We start from the raw sequence: 21,003 nt of genomic DNA, 5'->3' as shown, positions 1-21,003 counted from the left end.
ACAGGGGAAAAATTCCTAAACAGAACAGCAAAGGCTTGTGCTCTAAGATCAAGAATTGACAAATAGAGCCAGGCGCAGTGGCACACACCTTTAATCCCAGCACTTGGGAGGCAGAGGCAGGTGGATTTCTGAGTTCAAGGCCACTTAATGTATAACTAACAAAGTGAGTTCCATGACAGTCAGAGCTATACAGGGAAACCCTGTCTCAAAAAAAAAAAAAAAAAGAATTGACAAATAGGACTTCATAAAATTGCAAAGCTTCTGTAACGCCAAAGACACTGTAAATAAAACAAAAAGGCCACCAACAGATTGGGAAAGAATTTTTGCCAATCCTAAATCTGATAGGGGACTAATATCCAATATATACAAAGAGTTCAAGAAGCTGGACTCCAGAAATTCAAATAACCCCATTTTAAAAATGGGGTACAGAGCTAAACAAAGAATTCTCAACTAAGGAATACCGAATGGCTGAGAAGCATCTGAAAAAATATTCAGCATCCTTAATCATCAGGGAAATGCAAATGAAAACAACCTTGAGATTCCACCTCCCACCAGTCAGAATGGCTAAGATCAAACATTCAGGTGACAGCAGATACTGGCTAGGATGTGGAAAAAGAGGAATACTCCTCCATTGCTGGTGGGATTGCAAGTTGGTACAACCACTCTGGAAGTCAGTCTGGTGGATCCTCAGAAAATTGGACATAGTACTACCGGAAGATCCAGCAAAACCTCTCCTGGGCATATACCCAGAAGATGTTCCAACCGGTAATAAGAACACCACTATGTTTATAGCAGCCTTATTTATAACAGCCAGAAGCTGGAAAGAACCCAGATGTCCCTCAGCAGAGGAATGGATACAGAAAGTGTTTTACATTTACATAATGGTGTACTACTCAGCTATTAAAAACAATGAATTTATGAAATTCTTAGGCAAATGGACGTATCTGGAGGATATCATCCTTAGTGAGGCAACCCAATCACAAAAGAAGTCATTAGATATGCACTCACTGATAAATGGATATTAGCCCAGAAACTTAGAATACCCAATATACAATTTGCAAAACTCAAGAAAGTCAAGAAGAAGGAAGACCAACGTGTGGATACTTCATTCCTCCTTAGAATAGAGAACAAAATACCCATGGAAGGAGTTACAGAGACAAAGTTTGGAGCTAAGATGAAAGGATGGGATATCCAGAGACTACCCCACCCGGGGATCCATCCCATAGTCAGCCACCAAACCCAGACAATATTGCATATGCAAGCAAGATTTTGCTGAAGGGATGCTGATATAGCTGTCTCATATGAGGCTAAGCCAGTGCTTTGGCAAAAACAGAAGTGGATGCTCACAGTCATCTATAGGATGGAACACAGGGCCCCCAATGGAGAAGCTAGAGAAAGCACCCAAGGAGCTGAAGTGGTCTGCAACCCTATAGGTGGAAAAACAATATGAACTAACCAGTACCCCCAGAGCTCATGTCTCTAGCTGCATGTGTAGCAGAAGATGGCCTACTCGACCATCACTGGAAAGAGAGGCCTCTTAGTTTTGCAAACCTTATATGTCCCAGTACAGGGGAACGCCAGGGCCAAGAAGTGGGAGTGGTTGGGTAGGGGAGCAGGGTGTGGGGAGCGTATAGGGAACTTTCAGGATAGCATTTGAAATGTAAATAAAGAAAATATCTGATAGAATATCTTAACATGGTTATAGATGCCATGTAGAGCTTTGAAGAGTTCTAACGTGTGGGTATAACTTGTATTGGGGTATGTCTGAATAGTGGGGTATCTAGGCTCTTCCAGTAATGGGACACAATGCAGCACTTCAAGTTGGTCTTAAAAGAAGACATGCCATATTTCTTTGCTTCTACTTAATAAGAACTTGATAAGCTCCAGCTTGGGTGGTTTTCTTTTGGTACCACTCACTTCCCCCAGAAACCACCTTCAGGTTGATTTCATGACTATGTCAGATTCCAAGAGGGTAGACAAGGACTCCCTTTGTCCTTCGTGATAGCCAGAGCTTGAAGCCCAGACAGAGAATAAACAAACTTCAGTCATTTTAGTTATATCCTGTAAGGTGTTCAGATGTCAGCTGAATTCAGTAGCGAGCTCTCGTGATGCCAGCATTTGGGGAGTAAAGGCAAGAGAATTGGGAGTTCGGACTTCCCTGGGCTACTTAGAACGTTTTAGGTCACTCTTTACATGATAAGACACTATCTAATAATTATCTGGGTATAATTTTCTATGTAACATGGCTACGTGTAGAAAAACACTAACTTTGAATTTAACATTAGGGATATTTTAACCCACTTATGAGCTCATCTTGTCTGGCTGTGTACATCACTAGTACTGGGGTAGAGGCACCTAGCCTTTGTCATCTTTAGATCTCTAACACCAGGGTCAGTTCCTAGACATAGAAAGCACTACAGGAATGACAGTCATTGACCCTAATGATCACACACTGGAGGCTGTTGGTCTCATGCGCTCTGCCAGCTGTTGGAGTTGATGGAATGAGGCAGTTGTTGAGGACAGAGAGCATTGGGTAGTGGGAAGGGAAGTACCATTCAAGGTCTGTGTAGAAGACTGGAGAAGATTAAGAAGGGAAGAAATATCTGGCTAAGTATGCCATGGTACTTGGACGATTCTCCTTGGGAAGGTCCTATGGCCCAAGTTGGTAAGGATAGTGCAAAATTGGCACTAACTTGAAACAGGGATAACATCCAAATTTGCAGCTTTGGAAATGGCTTTGTGAGTAAAGTGCTTGTTATCCAAACTAGGGGCCTAAGCTTGGGTTTCCATAGTACCCATATTAAAGCCAAGAATGATGAGGCATGCCCATAATCCCCGTTCTGGGGAAATGGAGACAGGTGGATTCCTGGAGCTCACTGCCTAGCCAGACCAACCAACTGATGACCTCCAGGCTCAGCAACAGAACCTGTCTCAAAAGGGAAGGTGGAAAAGCAACTGAGGCAGAAGACTGAGGTCCACCTCTGGCTTCTGCATGGATGATCACATACCAACATAATCATGTATGCATGTACGCATCACACAAAAACCACACTCAAATAAAACACATGGATCTCAATCTCAGACTCCTGCAACTTCAATGCTCCTGTTGATCCACCATGTATAGCTCTCTATCCAGTCACTGTCTGAGTTTACACAGCTATGGAGCAAGCTAAGACCATAGCAAAAGCTATGCTATGCTATAGAAAACCCAGCTTTCTCAGGGAATCACACCAAGACCCCTATTCTTTTTCTCCATTAGAGTGGAAAAGATGCTAGCCTCTCCCAATTTCTGGAACACTGCCCTATTATTTTTAATCGACCAGCCTGTCACACTGAGATATTAGATTACAGCAAAAAATGGCTGAGACAGACCGCATCACCACATTTTCTTCTCTCTGCACAGCACATAAACATCGCTCATTTTGCCGGTGCAGAGGCTTGTTAAATTGCCTCTCTCTGGGTCTCCTCACTCATTTCTCTGTTATCCATCATGTGGAAGGAGAAATTGTTTTTCTGTCATGGCTCTTCATCTACTCTAAGCACACTTGATGGGTCCCAACCCTGCCAGGAACCTTGCTCTGATACTGAGGATTTACACAAAGCACCTTTGCCCGCAGAGCTTAAGCTGCTGAGAAAGACAAGACAGTCTATGCTGGTGCCTAGTGCGGTGGGCTTCACTTGGCCAAGATAGGACAAATGCCGAAGAGATAATTTTTCCTTTCTCGAGATTTGCGTGAATGTCTTGTAGAGCAAGCTCTCACCTCAGGGAGATTGATGACTGCTCCCTAAAGTGTGCTCAGACCTTCATCAGGCTACAGAGGAACACCCTGGATTTCTGCTGACATGAAAACTGAGAAATATCCTAGGGACATTCACACCGCTCAAACTGAAGAAATCAGGTAGATCAAAGGCAGTGAAGGCAACCTGAACAGGCTCAGCCAGACTTGGCCATGACCTCTGACCTGTCTGTCTGCTTAGAAGTCCTGCGTAGGCAAAAATTCAAGAATCCCCTTGCTTTTCCTATGGCCTCCTTCGAATGAACTAGGTCACATAAATATTGATGATCCTGTGTATGTGTGTACAACCTAATTATCTCTTAAGAAAGGAGCGAAGAATGCCTCATTTGCATTCAAGTCGCTGCCTTTCCTCACACAAAGGCTGATTCTTGCCAAGCCAGTCCCAGCAGTTGACATCTGGCTTGCTTATGGAATGCATATGTTTCAGGGAAGGAACAAGAGACCAAGCATCTAAGGTAGAGATTGCAGCATAATCGCAGGGCCCCAGCCCAGGTTGCAGTATTGCAACTCTTGGGGTACCAGGAAGGTTAATAAACATAAGAACACTAGCTGCTATTACCAGCAGCCAGTGACCATCTTTTAAAACCCTGAACTGTGATTATCAGGGCCCATCACATCTTTCAGACCACCTTGACACCCCCATCTATATTATGTCTATAGAAATGTAGAACTAAACTAGGCTATAAGTTAGTGGTAAAGGCCTATAATCCTGACCACTAGGGAGACTGAGGCAAGAGGATTGCAAGTTCTAGGTCAGCCTGAGTAACTTAGAACCTGTCTGCTCCTCGGTGCAGATGCAAACTGTAGGGATCTTGTGACCCCCAACTTGGTGTGGGTTCCTGCATCCCCTAAGCCACAGGAGGGTCCCAGTTAGGCCAGGGATTGAGGCAGTAGTGGTAGACTCACCTGTGAGCCCGGGTGTGTCAGAACTCCTCGGGAGTCAAGCTGTCTCTGAGTGCAATTGGGGTAGGGAGGGCTGGAGCACAGGGTCCACTTCCGGGCACAGATGTGAACTGTAGAACCTATCTGATAAGCAAAAGCCTTTTAAGGGCTGAGGATAACACTGTTAGGACAGTGAGGACCTAGGTTTATGTGAGGACCTAGATTTGGTCCTCAATACAAAAGAAGGAAGGAAGGAAATGAGGGGACAGGGAGAGGAAAGACAGGAAGGAAGGGGAAGGGAAGAAAAAAAGCCTATCTCCAAGGAAGAGCATCAGAGACTCACAACCCATGCACATGGACTCACAGTTAACAGAGGATCAGAATGGGCTTTTAAAAAGTAAGTGTCCATATACCGACTCGCAATAAGACCCATGGCCTGCCCCGCAAGGTCATAGGGCATGCGTAGCAACAAAAAGCACACTCCCTCACCTAGGAAATGATCTACAAGAAATGAGCTAAAGCCAAGAGCTCTCTATGTAGATGTGAGTTCAGGACAGTAGAGATAAGCAGCCTTGAATGTATTTATAGAACCCGTGGGTCTGCAGGTGACCGTTCTCAGTCAAGAGAAACATGACCAGCATATAGTTCTCGCTCTTATTGGGTCAAGGTGGCCTGAGCAGACCAGTTCATTCCTGCCCTCCCTTCTCTTGCTTTAAAGATCAATAACAATCACCCAGGTTCTCCTCCTGTCGTACTTGGCATTGGCCCTTTTGGTTCACCGGGCAACAGTTGTTTAAAATAATCCAAGTTTGCTTTGGCTTGGTTTATTGGTGATATCTTGGTGTACCTGCGTTCCAAGGACTTGCAGAAAGGCTCCCTGGCTCCTCTCTGTCCTTTGTAAAAAGTGGGTCCTGTGTGTGCTAAATGCTCTCTGTGGCTTGAGAGCCCCAGTAGTCTCTGCTGCAGAGACTACTGGGTCAGACTTGACCTTTGTGAGCAGGGGAAGCCCTCTCCTCTGCTCAGGGCAGACTAGTCTCCTATGCCAGATGGTTTAACTGTATCTCCTCAAAATATTCTGACTTCAGGCAGTGTGTACAGGACATGCAAAGCAGCAAGGAGAACATGCCATGGCCATGCATTTGAGGTTCAGAAGCTGTAGATTTTGGATGCCAATGGATGCAACTCCCTGTCAGTGACTGGGCAGAGTGGTCTCTACCATAATCCATAGCCCCCATGCTAAAGAGCACACCAAGGTTGGAGAAGGTGGAAGAGAATAGCAAGCACCTGTCGTTTCTAAACCTAAATACACAGTTTTAGGTCAGATGGAAGAACATTTACTTGTTCTGCTCTCTTATTAACATCTAGAAACTGTGGTGTATGTAGCAGCTAAACACTTTGGGATATTTATCCTGGAGAATGGAGAGCAGAGGATAGCTAGGCATTCACTTTCCTCACACTGACTGAGCCTGAAACATGTCAGGCAATGTGATGGGGTGCAGAGATGGCTCTATTCCTGCCCTGGCCTTAGAGGCACTTGCTGCCTGTTGGAAGCAACAGACGGCAGACATAAATTGCAATCTAGTCTTGCTGGCTGTCATGAGGTGTTGGGAGGCCAGTGCTGCAGTGGATCCTGGGACTGAGCCAGGAAAGGCCTGAGGCTGCCTCACTGGATAAGCAACAGCCACCTAGCATTGGAAACTAGATAGAAATGTGCCAGGAAAGCCATTCCAGGCTGTCTTTAAACAGGGCCTCTAAACCCACATATATTGATGGTTTATCCCCTTAAGGTCCAGTTTTCTAAGAATCTGATGGAATGGTGTGGTGGTCTATGACAGCTATTCCAGTACTTGAGATGCAGAGGTAGGAAGGTTACAACTTTGAGGCTAGCCTCAGCTACATCCTAAGGTCCTTTCTCAACCTCAACCTACTCTATCCCATTCTTACAAAAAGAGAGAGTGCTTCCTGTATTTGAAAAAAAGATGCATCATTCAATTATGAGCATAATTTTAGAAACCCAATTTGAAAGAGTCAAGCTAGCTTCCAACTATAGACATCTAAAACTTAGAGATGGTAGGAAGAATATATTCTCCTTGGGCTGGGGGAGATATAGACACACCACACCACACACACACACACACACACACACATACACCTTTTCCCAAAACATGAACCAACATAAAATTGTACCCATATGCATGCACACATATATAGAACAAAATGAAGTTTGATCCTGGAATTATCAGGAATTTTTAATACCTTTAGTACAATCCTAAACACACAGAATAATCAAAAGATGTCTTTATTGCGTTTTGAAACATTTATTCCTGGGAATAGATAGAAGCAGAAAAGCTGTGATGCATATAGGAAGAGAAGGTCAGACTGCTACCTACGCAGTCACAGGACAGCAAGTGCCTAAGCAGAGTTTGTGACAAAGAGCGGTGTGGACAGAGATGGGAGGATGGAAGATATTAGCTCACACCACCCCAGCTGCAACATCCTGGTGCAGATATGTAGGAGCATCTAATGCAACTCCAAATAACATGGTGCTCATGAGGATGGCTGGTCCAGATTCTTGTCTCTTATCCATGTGCCAGGGGGCTAGAAGTGTTCTAGTCCTCCACAAGTGCATTGTGAGAGCTTAGGGGCATGGGATGGGGGTGGGACATATTGGGATATATATCAAGAACCCATGGGTCATGGGATGCAGAGCCCCACACATTCCCCCAGACAGGATTGCTGATCTGCATAGATGCCTATCATCGGACCTAGAAAGAAAGGAGAGTTAGGACTGGGGGAGACTAGGAGACAGGCAGAGAAAAAAAATGGAGAGGGGAGGGGGAGTATGGGGAGGAGAGAACAGGAGAAGAGACTTGAGAGGGAGATAAGGGAAGGGAGGAGAGGGGAGGAGAGAGGGGAGGAAAGGAGAAAGAAATGGAGGGAGGAGGAAGGAAGCCAGAATAACAGAAAGAATCTCACCCATCTAGATGTATGGCTCTCGCTTGGAATTCCTCCAGGCTGCAGCATCCTTGGTTGGCACTGGAAGTTAATCACCTCCACGCTGGATGTCTGCATCCCTTTGGGGACTAATTTTCATTGGCAGAATTTTCACCACCTTCCCTAACTCCGTGTCACTGACCTTGGGAAGCTCTCCTCAGTCCTCTTTGTTTGTGTTGAGCCTGTCCCTCAGCTAGCATGAGTTGTGTTTGGCTGGTCTAGAGTGGTCTCCAGGCCTCTTTGATCATTTTCTCGACTTCCTCAAGATGGTGTCCATGTGTCCATGGGAGATTCAAAAAGTTGGCCACAGATGGGTTAAGATGCTCAGAGTGGTTGTCCTCCCTACCTCTCCAAGTCCTGGTCTTCAGTTCTAGCTGTGCAGAACCTTCAGGACTCTGTTTCCCTTTGCCCTCTCTGCCCCAAATCTTTCCCTGATCCCTGCTTACCGGTTCTCAACTCTCAAATCATTGAGGACATTTACCAGTGTGTTCTGGCCAGGAGCACGCGGCTGCAGTCTCTGCACATGGCTTTACTGTGTGAGCCTTCCCTACGTTCTCCCACCTGCTCTTTTCTCAGGGTAGAGGAGTAGTGGGGGGGGGGAATGCACGTGCTCAAGCAAATGCTTACAGAATTGGGGTGCATATTCATGAGCCTCATTGACCCTCTAATCTAAACCACGATTATATATGTGCAACCCTGTTTTGCTCACTAATGGGCACTGGTAATAAGTACAAAAGGTTTGTTTGCTTTCGAAAGAGCTTTGTTTTATCTAATTATTGTGAAAGTCAATCATATCTATGATAAGATGACTAGAACTCATATTCTTTCACACACACACACCCCACTGCCCCCTTCATTCAATAAAGCTTGCTAAATGTCTGCCAAAGGTCAGTCAAGACAGACAGACTTGCAGTGGTTCCTGGTACCAGCAGGACTTAGAGTCCAAAGGATGCTCATCCTTGGTTAAAGCCGCTGCTGCTTTTTAGAGACACACTGAGCCTGGGGTAGCCTTATGTGGCTTAGCTGTTTTGCAGATAAATGGGGGGTTGTAGTTTCAGTCATTTCTGTATAATACTTTTTATTCTTTCTTTGATATTTGCCTACATGTATGCAATATATTCTGATTATATTTACATCTGGATACACCCTCAGCCCATCCCTCTCCCAGCTTCACATCCTCTTCCATTTCTGAAGGAAATAAGCCACAGATTCCAACTAGTGCTACCCATAGGTACATCACTCTGGGGCCAACCAGGGGAACCTGGGCCACCTGCCTATGGCCATGCTGCTATAGAAAGAGTATGCCCCTTCTCCCAGTAGCCATTAACCCCTGAAAGGACAGCTCTTCAGCTATCATTGCAGCTTTGGAAGCCCCTCCCACTTCTGTGCTGGAATTTTGACTAACTTGGTTTTGTGTAGGTAACCACAGCCACCATGAGTTCAAAGATGTGCCAGCCATTTAAAGTTCAGAGACTTTCACAGTGCTCCTCCCTGGACTCTGGCTCCCACATTCTCTCTGCCCTCTCTTGCGTGGCTCAGATTTAGGAGTTACCAGTATCAAGTGAATCCACTGCTTTTGCCTCTTGTCAGATGGTGAAAGAACCCACTCATCTCATGGCCAGAAAACAAAAGGAAGGAGAGGAAAACAGGCTCCCACACAACCGACTCAAGGACCGGATTAGAGACCTGCCACTCAAAGTTCCCGCCCCTGCCCAGAAGCCCCTCCCTGAACCAACTCAAGGACAGGATTAGAGACATGCCACTCAAAATTCCTGCCCCTGCTCAGAAGCCCCTCCCTGATCCAACTCAAGGATGGGATTAGAGACCTGCCACTCAAAGTTCCCGCCCCTGCCCAGAAGCCCCTCCCTGAAGCAGGCTAAGAGCACATGCACCCAGCTCCAGCACTCTGGCAGCAATCACTCTGAAGGCAAAGTTGGGCAGTCACAGAGAAGCAGGAGTTTTTTCCCATGGAAACAATTCTCTCCACGGAGCCTTTCCACACGGGCTAGACCAGAGCAGAAAAGTCTTGGTTGTCATTCAGTTGGTACACCTTTTTTTCAGCCTCTTAGAAACACATTTCCATGTACTTAGAAAACTCACTGGGCCTACCACCCTGGTCCCAAGTACTTTGTCCGGAGGAGGGCCTGCCAGAACTTCTGCCTCATCCCACCAGAGTCCACAAGGTCCTGTCATGGGAAACTTCTTTGTGTTGCTTTACAGCTCTTCATAGGAGTATCACACTGAACTCTGATGATATGACATGATTATATTGGAATTTGGATCGATATACACAGAGATCCATTTTTTCACAATCCTGTTCTCCCAGACAGGTTGATAATGTCCGTAGCCACCTTCCTCAATCTTTCCTTAAGAAAGATAGATAAAGAGCAAAAGTCAATTTACTTTCTAAGTACAGGGACCTGCAAATTCTTCCTTCTTTATCTCCCCTCCCCTTCCCCTCCCCTTCCCCTCCCTTTTCCCTCCCCTTTCCTTCTTTCTTTCTTTCTGGGTTAAAAAATGGGGTCCCGCATCTGCTCAGGGCTAGGGCCGCTGGGCAAGGTGGACACAGGAGTTTTGACTGTGCGCACCCCCACGGTAACCGCTGGGTGGGTGTCAGGCTGTGAGAAGCTGCAGAATCCCGCTCCAGGAATGGGACAAGGTCTGGGGTACCCACAGAACTGCCGGAGTCTGGGTCAGACTCGGGTACCATAGATGCCGCTGGGTACCGTGGAAGAGCTGGTTCTGGGGTCCCTGGGCCGCATGGAGCCCAGGGACGTCAGGTTCTCAGTCCTGGACACTGCAGACACCTCTGGATGTCTCAGAAGAGCTGAGAACGGGTGCGCCCCCCCCCCCGCAGGCAGACTCGGGCGGGGGGGGGGGGGGCAAAGGGAAAAGGGCAGGGAGGAGAGAGCTCCAGCCAGTTACCATGGGGACAAAGAGTCCTTAGCTGGTTCAACAGGTAGGTTGGCTTGGTGGAAGCTTGGAGGCCTTCTGACAGAACTACAGAGAGGGACCATAATGCATGGAACATATTGTCAGACACTAGGCATATGGAGCTTGGGTGATATTGGCTGACAGTTCCCCATGTTCGTTCCGGTTGCCTTGGAGAAGATCATTTATATTCTATTGACCATTAGGGTGCTTTACCACAAAAATGAAAGTAAGTAAAAAGATTATTGTGCTCAGAAAAACATAGTTGAAATTGTCTTTTCTGTACAATTTTACTTGTTTTAAAATGTTCAACCCTATTTGGGTTGGGGTGCTAGGATCAAACCCAGGGAACTCATTCATGCCAGATGCAAGTAGTCTACCATTGTCCTACTCCCCTAGTGATGTCTTATGACTATTAACGTGTGTGTTATGACAATGTGCATGAGTGTGTATACTTGCACATGTACATACATGCATAAATGTTTTAATGAAGCATTTTCTGTTTATCAGAGCACAATTGAGAGATGTTGAGTACTAATACAGGACATCAAAGAGCCATTGCACACTACTATAATCTCAGCCCTGGGGAGGTTGAGGTGGAAAGATCATGAGTTCAAGGCCATGGTGAGAGCCTTTCCCCCAGCCCTACAGAAACACCATTTATGACATAGAATCTGTTGCCCAGGAACTTATCAGCAAAGTGAACATTTAAACATTGGAACCACAGTCATAGAATATAATCTTTCAACATTTCTTGAGAAAACCCAAAAAAGAGATGAGATTTGAGCTGGCTCTTAAAGAATGGAACTTGTTTAGAGAGGAATGAGCAGGGCAACAAGGATGGTAGTCTGAGGAGCCATTCCTCCAACAAGCTTTTGCTAAGGTTTATACCAGGCTGTACAGGATCACAAAACAGAGCATGGTAGGATTGGTGCTTTGGGGAACACAGAGTCTAGCCAGAGATGGTGAGTCCTAGATACAAACTAAAGCAGGAACTACAACAGAAGAGCCTGGAAGCTGAAGAGCATAAAGGAGAGATGTAGTACCTTGCATGGTATTGGGGGTGGAGGCAGGAAAGCATCACTAGACAAGGGACACACACATAGAGCTTTGCAACTGAGCAGAGCAGTCCTGAGGTCTGGAGAAAATAATAGCATTCCCAGTGCAGAGAATGAGGTAGGGAAAAAAAATTCTAGATTAAGGTTGAAATGTAGCTTCTCTGGACCAGCTCTAAGTGAACCATTCGTGTCCAGTTTTTATACTTTGACTTCATGATGAATTTAATGTTGACCATCTGTTCCCCTGTCCCAAACTACAATGTAATACCATATCAGTAGGCGCTCTGGCTATTTTCTTCTATGCCTAGGAATAGTTGATACTCAGCATTTGGTGATGACCAGAGGAGTGCCTGACCAATAGTCCTGTATCTTCTGACCCTCCCCCGCAAAAGAGCCTGTGCTGAGGCAAGATAGATATGACACAGGAGAGGGAGTCTGTGGACAGTGGTGGCCACAGCCTGTGTTCAGTATGGGTCAGAAGGCAAGAAAAGGGGGTCAGCTAATACAGCAATGAAAAAAGAACATTTTTGCTCATGTGAGGACTTTCTGGCACATTTGGAGAGACAAACCCCCTTGCTATTCTTCTTGGCCATCCCCAGTCTTTCTACTTATGAGGTAATTTGAATTCTAGTATCCCATCCAAATATGTGCATGCTATGGATGTTGTACTGGCTAGCTTTGTGTCAACTTGACACAGCTGGAGTTATCACAGAGAAAGGAGCTTCAGTTGAGGAAATGCCTCCATGAGATCCAACTGTAAGGCATTTTCCTAATTAGTGATCAAGGGGGAAAGGCCCCTTGTGGGTGGGACCATCTCTGGGCTGGTAGTCTCGGGTTCTATAAGAGAGCAGGCTGAGCGAGCCAGGAGAAGCAAGCCAGTAAAGAACATCCCTCCACGGCCTCTGCATCAGCTCCTGCTTCTTGACCTGCTTGAGTTCCAGTCCTGACTTCCTTGGTGATAAACAGCAGTATGGAAGTGTAAGCCGAATAAACCCTTTCCTCCCCAACTTGCTTCTTGCTCATGATGTTTGTGCAGGAATAGAAACCCTGACTAAGACAGATGTCAAGCAATCTTCTGGAGACCTTTACAGAAAGAGGGGATCAGAAGTGGAAGTGACAAGGCTAGGGATAGGATGTACCTTGAAAGGCCCTCTCCTAGCGACCTGCCTTCTATAGTCACCTCCTACATGCCCATTCAGCTACACATTCCTCAATCAATGAACCCGATGATGCAGTTAACTCCTTAAGGATCTACCCACCTGTCAATTGAGCCACCATCTTAGGAACAAGCCTTCAACATAGGAACCTCTTGGGGAATATATTGATTTTGTTGCTATGGCCAAATAGCTGACGAGAAGCTATTAAAGGAGGATGGGTTTGTTTGGGCTTACAATTTGGAAAAGGTATTGGTGACAGGGGAGTGAGTAGCTAGTCATATTATATTTCAGTCAGGAAGTAAAGAGCCAGAGAGGAAATAGGCCAGACTATAAAACTTCAAGACCCAACCCCAGTGGGCCTCTTCCTTCAATGAAGCTCTATCCCCTAAAGGTACCGGAACTGCCCAAATGGTGCCACCAGCTGGGAGCCAACTGTTCAAAGATACACATCTCTGGGGGACATTTTATATTCAAATCACTGCAGGGAGACACTGTTATACCCAAAAGACACAATCTACAAAACTTTGTCATTCCCTTAAATATTAAGAGAGAAGCTCTCATATAAAATGTTCTTACCACAAGAATGTAAACGACATTTTTTTAAAATTTAAGTCACTCCCTGCATGGGCAAGCATCAGGCATGGCTGGTTCTGTTCCCCCACCTCTTCTGATCCTTACCTCATTCTGTCATCTCAGGAGCCCATCTCTGGTTCAAAAGGTATATTGAGCAACAGAGACTCTCAAGTACATGATTTAAGGGGTATGAGAGGTAATCCGAAACACAGATCGGCTGTGGAAACAAAGAGCCAGGGAAGTAGCTCCTGGCCATGACTCGGACATCCCTTTAGCAGACATTCTCTTTTCCGGGTGTGTAGATCCATGACCCAGAGTAAACAGTCCAAAGAACATAACTTAATGTAGGATAATGACCACGTTGCGCTTATGGATATCTTGACGGGAGCTTCTATGTTATTATAACATTTCAGTTTCCAAGAAAAATGTCATGCTGCCAGATCAGCCACAGCTGGCCACTCATTGCTGATTTTCACATTCATTTATATGAACATCCTTCTCCATGGAAAAGTTTCTTAACAGTCAGGGCCTATGGCCAGGAGTGCCATTTGGAAAGCCTAAACCATGCTCTAGTCTCCACAGAGTCAGACCATTTTCCCTCAGAGGTAGGCTCATGCATTAGGGTCGTCTAGCCTGGAGTATTACTGTTCTAGCACCTCCAGCCAGTGGGGTGTCCAGGAAGGGTCATGTATTCTGAGGTCCCCCTCGTTCTTCTGGAATAGGGCAGTGGTAAGCTCTCCTATATGTTGAACCTTTGTCTCTGCTTCCAAGCCCAGCCGTAGAAGTTCCACAGCCAACAAGGCAGCCATGTTCTTGTGCCCAAGTATCTATCTGGCACACCCTCCGGGTACACCCTGGCCCAGACCTTGACAATCTAGAAACAAAGAGAAAGTCCCTCTCACGATACATGTGGACAGATCAGAGCTATGCCCAGAGAGGACATGACATCATGGAGCCCTGTCCCCTGCAGCAACTGCTTGTTATCAGGAACCTTGCCAGAGAGAAGTCAGATCCTAATCTTACAAACTTTTCAAGGGTGTGGCAGAGCCAAGCAAAGGGCAGCCCAGACAAAGTGCATAACATTCCATTAGTCCTGATACAGTAAGTGTTCTATATGCAGGAAATTAGCCTGCAGCATCTTGGTGAGCACACCCCAGAAGGAATGAGATGGGGGTGGAAAGGTAGGGTCACATTCTAGAGTGCTTCTTCTAGGTGAAGGTGTGGCGTGGGTACAAGCTAACTGACCTACAGAGAGAGTTTAAAAACTGAAGAGGTTCAGTTCTCACGTCTTCTCCTTTACTGATAAAGAGCAAGAGAAAAGAACATAGACCCGGAGTCAGAGGGGTCAGGCTTGAGTTCTGACCTTGTATACTGCTAACTGATTCACTTTAAAATGTACATGCTAGGGGGCTGGAGAGATGGCTCCGCAGTCAAGAGCATCGACAGCTCTTCCAGAGGCCCTGAGTTCAATTCCCAGCAACCGCAAGGTGGCTCACAGCCATTCATAATAGGATCTGATGTCCTCTTCTGATGTGTCTGAAGACAGCTACAATGTACTCATATGAATAAAATAAATAAAATTTTCAAAAAAAATGTACATGCTATAAGGACTATATTCTGGATGGTGTGATCTTTGGTACCCTGGACTTTGTTGCTACTGGACTACAAACAGCCATAGATATAGCGAGTTGAGGAAAGACATGAGTGCCAGGACTGGGGCTAGACTCTAATAGAACACTTACCCAGGGGAAAAGCAGCCTTCCTTCTAGGAACATAAGCCCAAGAGCCAAACTAACGAGGCCTAGGGCAGCAGACACCCATCTCCAACTCCATTCCTCCTTTAATCACTCTGCTATGGTCCTCATCCTCTGGCACCCACTGAGCTCCACAATGCTGTCCTTCTTCATTCCCTTCAGCTTGTCCCAGACGGGCTGTACAAGGGCTGATGGAAGACATCTGGGAAGAATGGCAGAGCCCAGTACAGCCTCTGGCATTTGTCCACAAAAGTGTTGGGGTGCTGGGGTTACAGGCAGGCAGGCTTCTGTGTCCAGCTTTCATGCGTGTTCCAGAGATTCAAACTTAGGTCACCATGCTTGTGTGACAAGACTTTACTCGCTGAGGCATGTCCTCGGTTCTCTCTGTCTTAATTTTAACTCAGGCCCCAAGATAGATTCATTTACTCAGAACACCTGCATGAACAGTCCTCTCTGCAAAAAGAGAAAGGAAACAAAGCTAAGATGAAAGGAAATTAGAATATACATTAAGAACATTGGCACGAGAAGAAATCCGTCCTGAAAATTTTTAGCATTTTTTTCCCTTAAAAAGAAAGCCAGACCATAAAGCAAAACACGCTTGTTAACAAACAAAACGCTCACATATCCAACATGTCAGCTTTTTCAAAGACAAGCTAACATTTTGCTCTGTTAGCTTTTCCTAATGCAAACATTTTATTTTTCCCAAGTCCTCACTGTGGGAAACATTTACATATCCATCTCTCTGTGGCCCCAGGGTTTCCCTGGGCAGTGAAGTATGCACTTGGTGGTTTCCGAGGCGCTGGCTCCTTCATTTTGCCTACCACAGCAGATCTTTACAAATGAAATTTTCCAGGCACCCCGCCTCTAAAACACTCTTGTGAGTTAGATGATGTAGAATCTTCTCAGCCTTGACAACTGTCATCCCCTGTTCCCTTCTGCAGCCGGCCACAGCTGTGCCCCCAGTGGCAGGAACAAATGAAAAATGGCTGGACCTTTATTGTGTTTGTTAGGTACCAAAGCCTAATCCCTACAGACCTGCAGTCTATGAATGTCTGCTCATTTGTTCTCATTAAACTGGTCTCTAGGCTGTTGCTATGTTTGGGATAATATTGAGCTATGTGGGAAGAAGGGGCTTGGCTTCGGGTCAGGCTTCAGTCTGGGGTCAGGCCTCCCACAGTGGCTGCTGCATTCTGGTCCCAGAAGCCAGATCTGCATCACAGAATTTTGCTCTTGGCTCTCCTAAAGCAAAGTATTGCTTGCTTCTGCCCTGGGGTCACTTACTGGCTTGATTCCACACTTTCAGGTTGTATGGGGAGCCCACCTGGGTTCCAGGCAAGCTGCAGCCCTTTCTTAAATGTTTTGACTGGAAGAGAGGTGTCATAGAAGTATGTAGCTCAAAAAAATATATATACATAGAAGTATATACTAGTGTGGAAGTATTTACTGTTAGTAAAGGTAGCATTAGAACTGAGGGCAGGACTGGAAAAAGAAAGCATGACTTTCTAATTTTAGCTTATGTGTATTTTATTTATTACATTCTCTGTTGCTAAGTATGTGCTCTCCCTCTGCACTCCATGTCAGCCCCAGAATCCACAGTGTCAATGACTGACTTGTAATGGTTGAATTTAATTGATATGACAACTCTTGCCATGGGTGTCAAATGACCCTTGGTCTCTGCAGAGCTATGACTTATTGCTAGCAGCATCTTAGTTGGACCATTAGGAAGTTGTCTGTGAAATGGCCCCAGTGGCACCTTGGCTAGGATATTATGATTCTACAGTGTGGCATCTTGAGCTGCCTCCTGTGGATGACTGATGCTTGCAGTGGGCAAAATGGTAGCATTTCTGGTTCCTATTTGGTGGACCGATCATGCACAGTTCAGGATGCATTCTAGCAATGTGATATCTGGGTTCTAAAATTTCCTCTCCTTCCTTTAGCAACTTCCTAACTAGAATGAACCTGAAGGCATCCAGAAATGCCTGTATGCTTTTGGTTGGTTCCTTTTACCGACCTGTCAGCTGAGGACCGTCTTACAGCAGGATTAACAATATCTGTACATGGAATGTGCCTGCTGATTTTCTAGGATTCTAGGTGATGCTGTGCAAAATGTTACAGAGGGTGGCAAGGTGGTTCAGTGAATAAAAGTGTTTGCTGTGTACACCTGGTGGCCTTAGTCCCACAGAAAGGCAGAAGGTAAGAAGTGTTGTCTTCTAACTACTGCTCTCACTGTGGCACATATGTGCCCTTAGAAACACACCATACCCACACACTAATAAATAAACGTATGGAAGACTTATTGGTACATGTGTGTGCCTCTGGTCATGATGGGAGTTATCTCTTTGCTGCTTAGGGAGTCATGGTTTTGCTTCTGTGGCATGTTAATGTATAGAGAACATGGTTCCTTTGATGAGATTTAACTTCAGCACATTGAGTGTGGGTTCCCTTAATTTGACTGATGGATCCCGTGCTCCTTCCAGACCCAGATAGACCTAGCACAGTGGCTGTGCACACACTCACTTCTTACTCTCTCTTGTCTTGCAGGCTCTGTGGTTATCCTCCTTTTTACGATGAAAATGACTCGAAGCTGTTTGAACAGATCCTCAAGGCAGAATATGAGTTTGATTCCCCCTACTGGGATGACATCTCCGACTCTGGTGGGTGTTCCATGCTCTTCATATCCTGACAGCCAACCCAATGTAGTTGGTCAAGTTCCCTGGGGCTCAGAATGGTCCTGAGGCTTCTGTCTTTTTCTACTAGGGTTACTGTAATAAAATACCACAGGCTGTGTAACTTAAATACCAAACATTTATTTTGCACAGTTCTGAAGCCTGGACGTAGTGGATCAAGTCCACTGCATGTCTAATGAAGGGCTGCTTTGTAATTCATAGGCAGCTGTCTTCTTGGTATGTTTGCACATGAAGGGGGGAGTCAAGGCCTTCTGGGTCTCTTTCATAAGAACACTCCTTGTCTTTTGTGAGAGCCCCACCTACAGTACCCTCAGCACTTCCCAGTGGTCCATTTCAGATGTCCTCATCATGGAGATAGGGTCTCAACAAAAGAACTGTGGTCTCCACCAGCATTCAGTCTGTGGTTGCTCCTGGGGAAGCTTTGTGAGCTAGCTACATCTTTAGGCTTGACTTGCAGGATAGGCTTGCTATATAAAGCCAAGGGGTGTAGACTCGTGAATCTACTCTTCCTGAAATGGGTGCTTGAGTAGTGAGGTATTGTTAGCTGGCAGTGGATGGGTACCAAGTAGGAGCTGAGTGTTAGAAGCCTGGACATAGGCTCACACACCCAGTCCTCAGAGTGGGCCAGGAGATGGGCATTTATATTGTTCATATGTGACTGATAATAGAAACTCGGGCCCCAGGGGTAAGTAAAATAACTTGCCTTAGTTCATGTAGTCAGTATCAACCCCAGTTTTCCTGGAGCCTACTTTTTTATGACAAGACTGTATTTGTGAAGTCACATGTCCTGGGTAAAACATCCTTGCATAGAGCAGTCACGGTTTGCATGATGGGGCTTTCTTGGCTGAGGTCATGATTTTATTGTCTAGAGCCCACATTTGGGCCCCAGTGCACCACAGTGAAATACTTTCAGAGAAGCTTGCCAACTTTCCCAAAGGATAAAGACTAACAGCAAGCCTAGGTGAGGTGCGGCAAGCCCAGGTGAGGCGGCCAGGACCCTAGAAGGAAGGAGGGAGGTGAGTGGCCCTCCCTGCTAATCTGCTCACCCAGATCATTTTTATTATTTGTGTAATTTGCTCCTAATTGAAACCCCGTTCCTCAACCTTCTAACTCCTGGGTCCAGGATACTATTCTACAGGTTGCTCTAACAAACCTGGAAAGGAATTTTGGACTTCTGAACTTAGAAGCCAGAGGCTTCCTCCAGAAACTGAGGCCCATGTGCAACAAGCTGCCGTGCCCTACGGGCAACAGGGTCCAAGCTGGCATGCAGTATCAGCTTTGGGTTTTTCAGGCCTGTCCCTCCCATTCTTGCTGGTCTGCTCTGAGCTTTGCCCAGTCCGTGGTAACCAAGCCCCGTGATACATCTAGCTGTTGCTTTCTAGCTTCTAACTCTGGGGTATCAGCTCATATATAATGCACATGCTCCTCTGGGGTGTTCCCAACATAGCAACATGACCCGGTGGCTTCACAGCTCCTCAGTGAGCTTACTGGAACCAGTGATGTCTACAACACATTTAGGGGATGTCCCCAAAGCATCTCTCTAAGGCAGCGATGAACGGAAGAGGCATGCAATTATAAAGATTATTTCCCTTATTCTCTAAACCAAAGGCATTATTAGTAGCTAACAGAAAAGACCTTAGAGCCAGAAGTCAGGGTCCCAGCCTGGCTCTGCCACCTCTCCATTCACTGGGCTCCCCTTGGAGTGCCAGCCTTGACTCTGCTTTTATCTGAGTACTGGTGTCTTCTGTGTTCAAGGAACAATAGGGATGGTAAAAAGCCTGTTTAATGGTACACATAACTTTAAACACAAGGGTCCAGTCATCCCATTCCAAACCTCGAAGTAATTCTGTTCCCTCTTTCCTTTTGAACAGCCAAAGACTTCATTCGGAACCTGATGGAGAAAGACCCAAATAAAAGATACACTTGTGAGCAGGCAGCTCGACACCCATGGTAAGAAACAAGGCCTTTGTGAGGGTCGTGCCTCCTGCCCCCAAAGCAGACTTTCTATGGACTCCTCCTATTCATGAAAACACCCAGATAGATGTTCACTCCATCTTGCCCTGGTGCATTTCCTCATCTCCCGAGCCAGTGTTGGCACCTTTTGATGCCCTCAGGATGCAGTCTCTGATACACTCAGAAGGATATAAAATGGCAGGTAGCTTTTCATCTTATAGACGATTCTGAGAAATGCTTTTGCCAGAGGAAAACGCCCAGTGAGGCTTTGGGATTTGATAGACTCTATTCCTTGGCAGTAGTTGTCTGTAATTCCTCTTTCAGGTGATTTCTCTTTCCAGTTAGTGTTTCTTTAACTCTAAGGGGACTCAATGATGCTCTATGGTATCCCACACATTATCTGTGTGTGTCTATGTCATGAGGTTAGAACCCAGGGTCACTGACAGCTTAGTGTGATGTTGGGTTTACACTTGACTTGCTCAGTCTCTGCATTCTCACTTTAACATTAAGAGGAGCATCTGTAATTTACTGACTTAATTTAAGAGATGGGGGGGGGGNGTTAATGCACGTGAAGAGAGTCATGGGTCCAGACAGAGCAAATGTCTGATAACCAGGGAGCTAGCCAGGTCTCTGTTGCTATAGTAAAACACCTAAGATGAACGTTAAACAACAGAAGGTCTCTTGTGGCTCACAGTTTTGGAGGTTTAAGGTGGTGCCATTGTGGAGGGACCTCTGGCAAGCAGTGGGAATCCACAGTGGAGCAAGAAGCCCACCTTGTGGTAGTCAGGAAACAAGAGAACAAGATTAGTAGGTCATAGTCTTTTCAAGGGCATCTCCATGACCTGAAAATCTGCCATTAGGTCCAACCTCACAAGACTTCATCACCTCACAATAATGCCATGCTAAGGACCAAACTTTTAACACAGAGACCTTTGAACGTATTGAACATGTAAACTTTAGTGCCCAGTATAACAAACATAGAGACCATTGAGGGAGGGGTCAGTGATAGATCCCTTCCCTAGTATGTATAAGGATTTGGCTTTACTCCCCCAGCATAGCGTGTGCACGTGTCCACGCACACACACACACACACACACACACACACACACACACACACACACACACACGGCCTTAATTAAGGAGGAGAAAGTTCTCTTAAGGAGCGCTATAGGGAACTGCCCTGTATTTGGCCTGTCCTCTTCCGCAGCACTTCCTCC

At 45.9% G+C, this 21,003-nt stretch overlaps 1 protein-coding gene across 3 annotated transcripts in view; it reads left to right on the top strand.

Annotated features, from left to right (window-relative positions):
- The window catches only part of Camk1d (calcium/calmodulin dependent protein kinase ID), a 395,379-nt gene that overhangs the window by 361,901 nt on the left and 12,475 nt on the right, over window positions 1–21,003 (top strand). For all 3 annotated transcript variants that reach the window (XM_021150944.2, XM_021150928.1, XM_029473783.1), the window contains exons 7-8: window positions 17,688–17,800; window positions 19,705–19,783. In XM_021150944.2, coding sequence (XP_021006603.1) covers window positions 17,688–17,800; window positions 19,705–19,783 — 192 coding nt within the window. The remainder of the gene's footprint in view (window positions 1–17,687; window positions 17,801–19,704; window positions 19,784–21,003) is intronic.

The sequence above is a fragment of the Mus caroli genome, chromosome 2, assembly GCF_900094665.2.
Source record: "Mus caroli chromosome 2, CAROLI_EIJ_v1.1, whole genome shotgun sequence".
Taxonomy (NCBI): Eukaryota; Metazoa; Chordata; class Mammalia; order Rodentia; family Muridae; genus Mus; species Mus caroli.
Note: the sequence above shows the minus strand (reverse complement) of the source record. Positions and strands in the feature narration are given on the sequence as shown.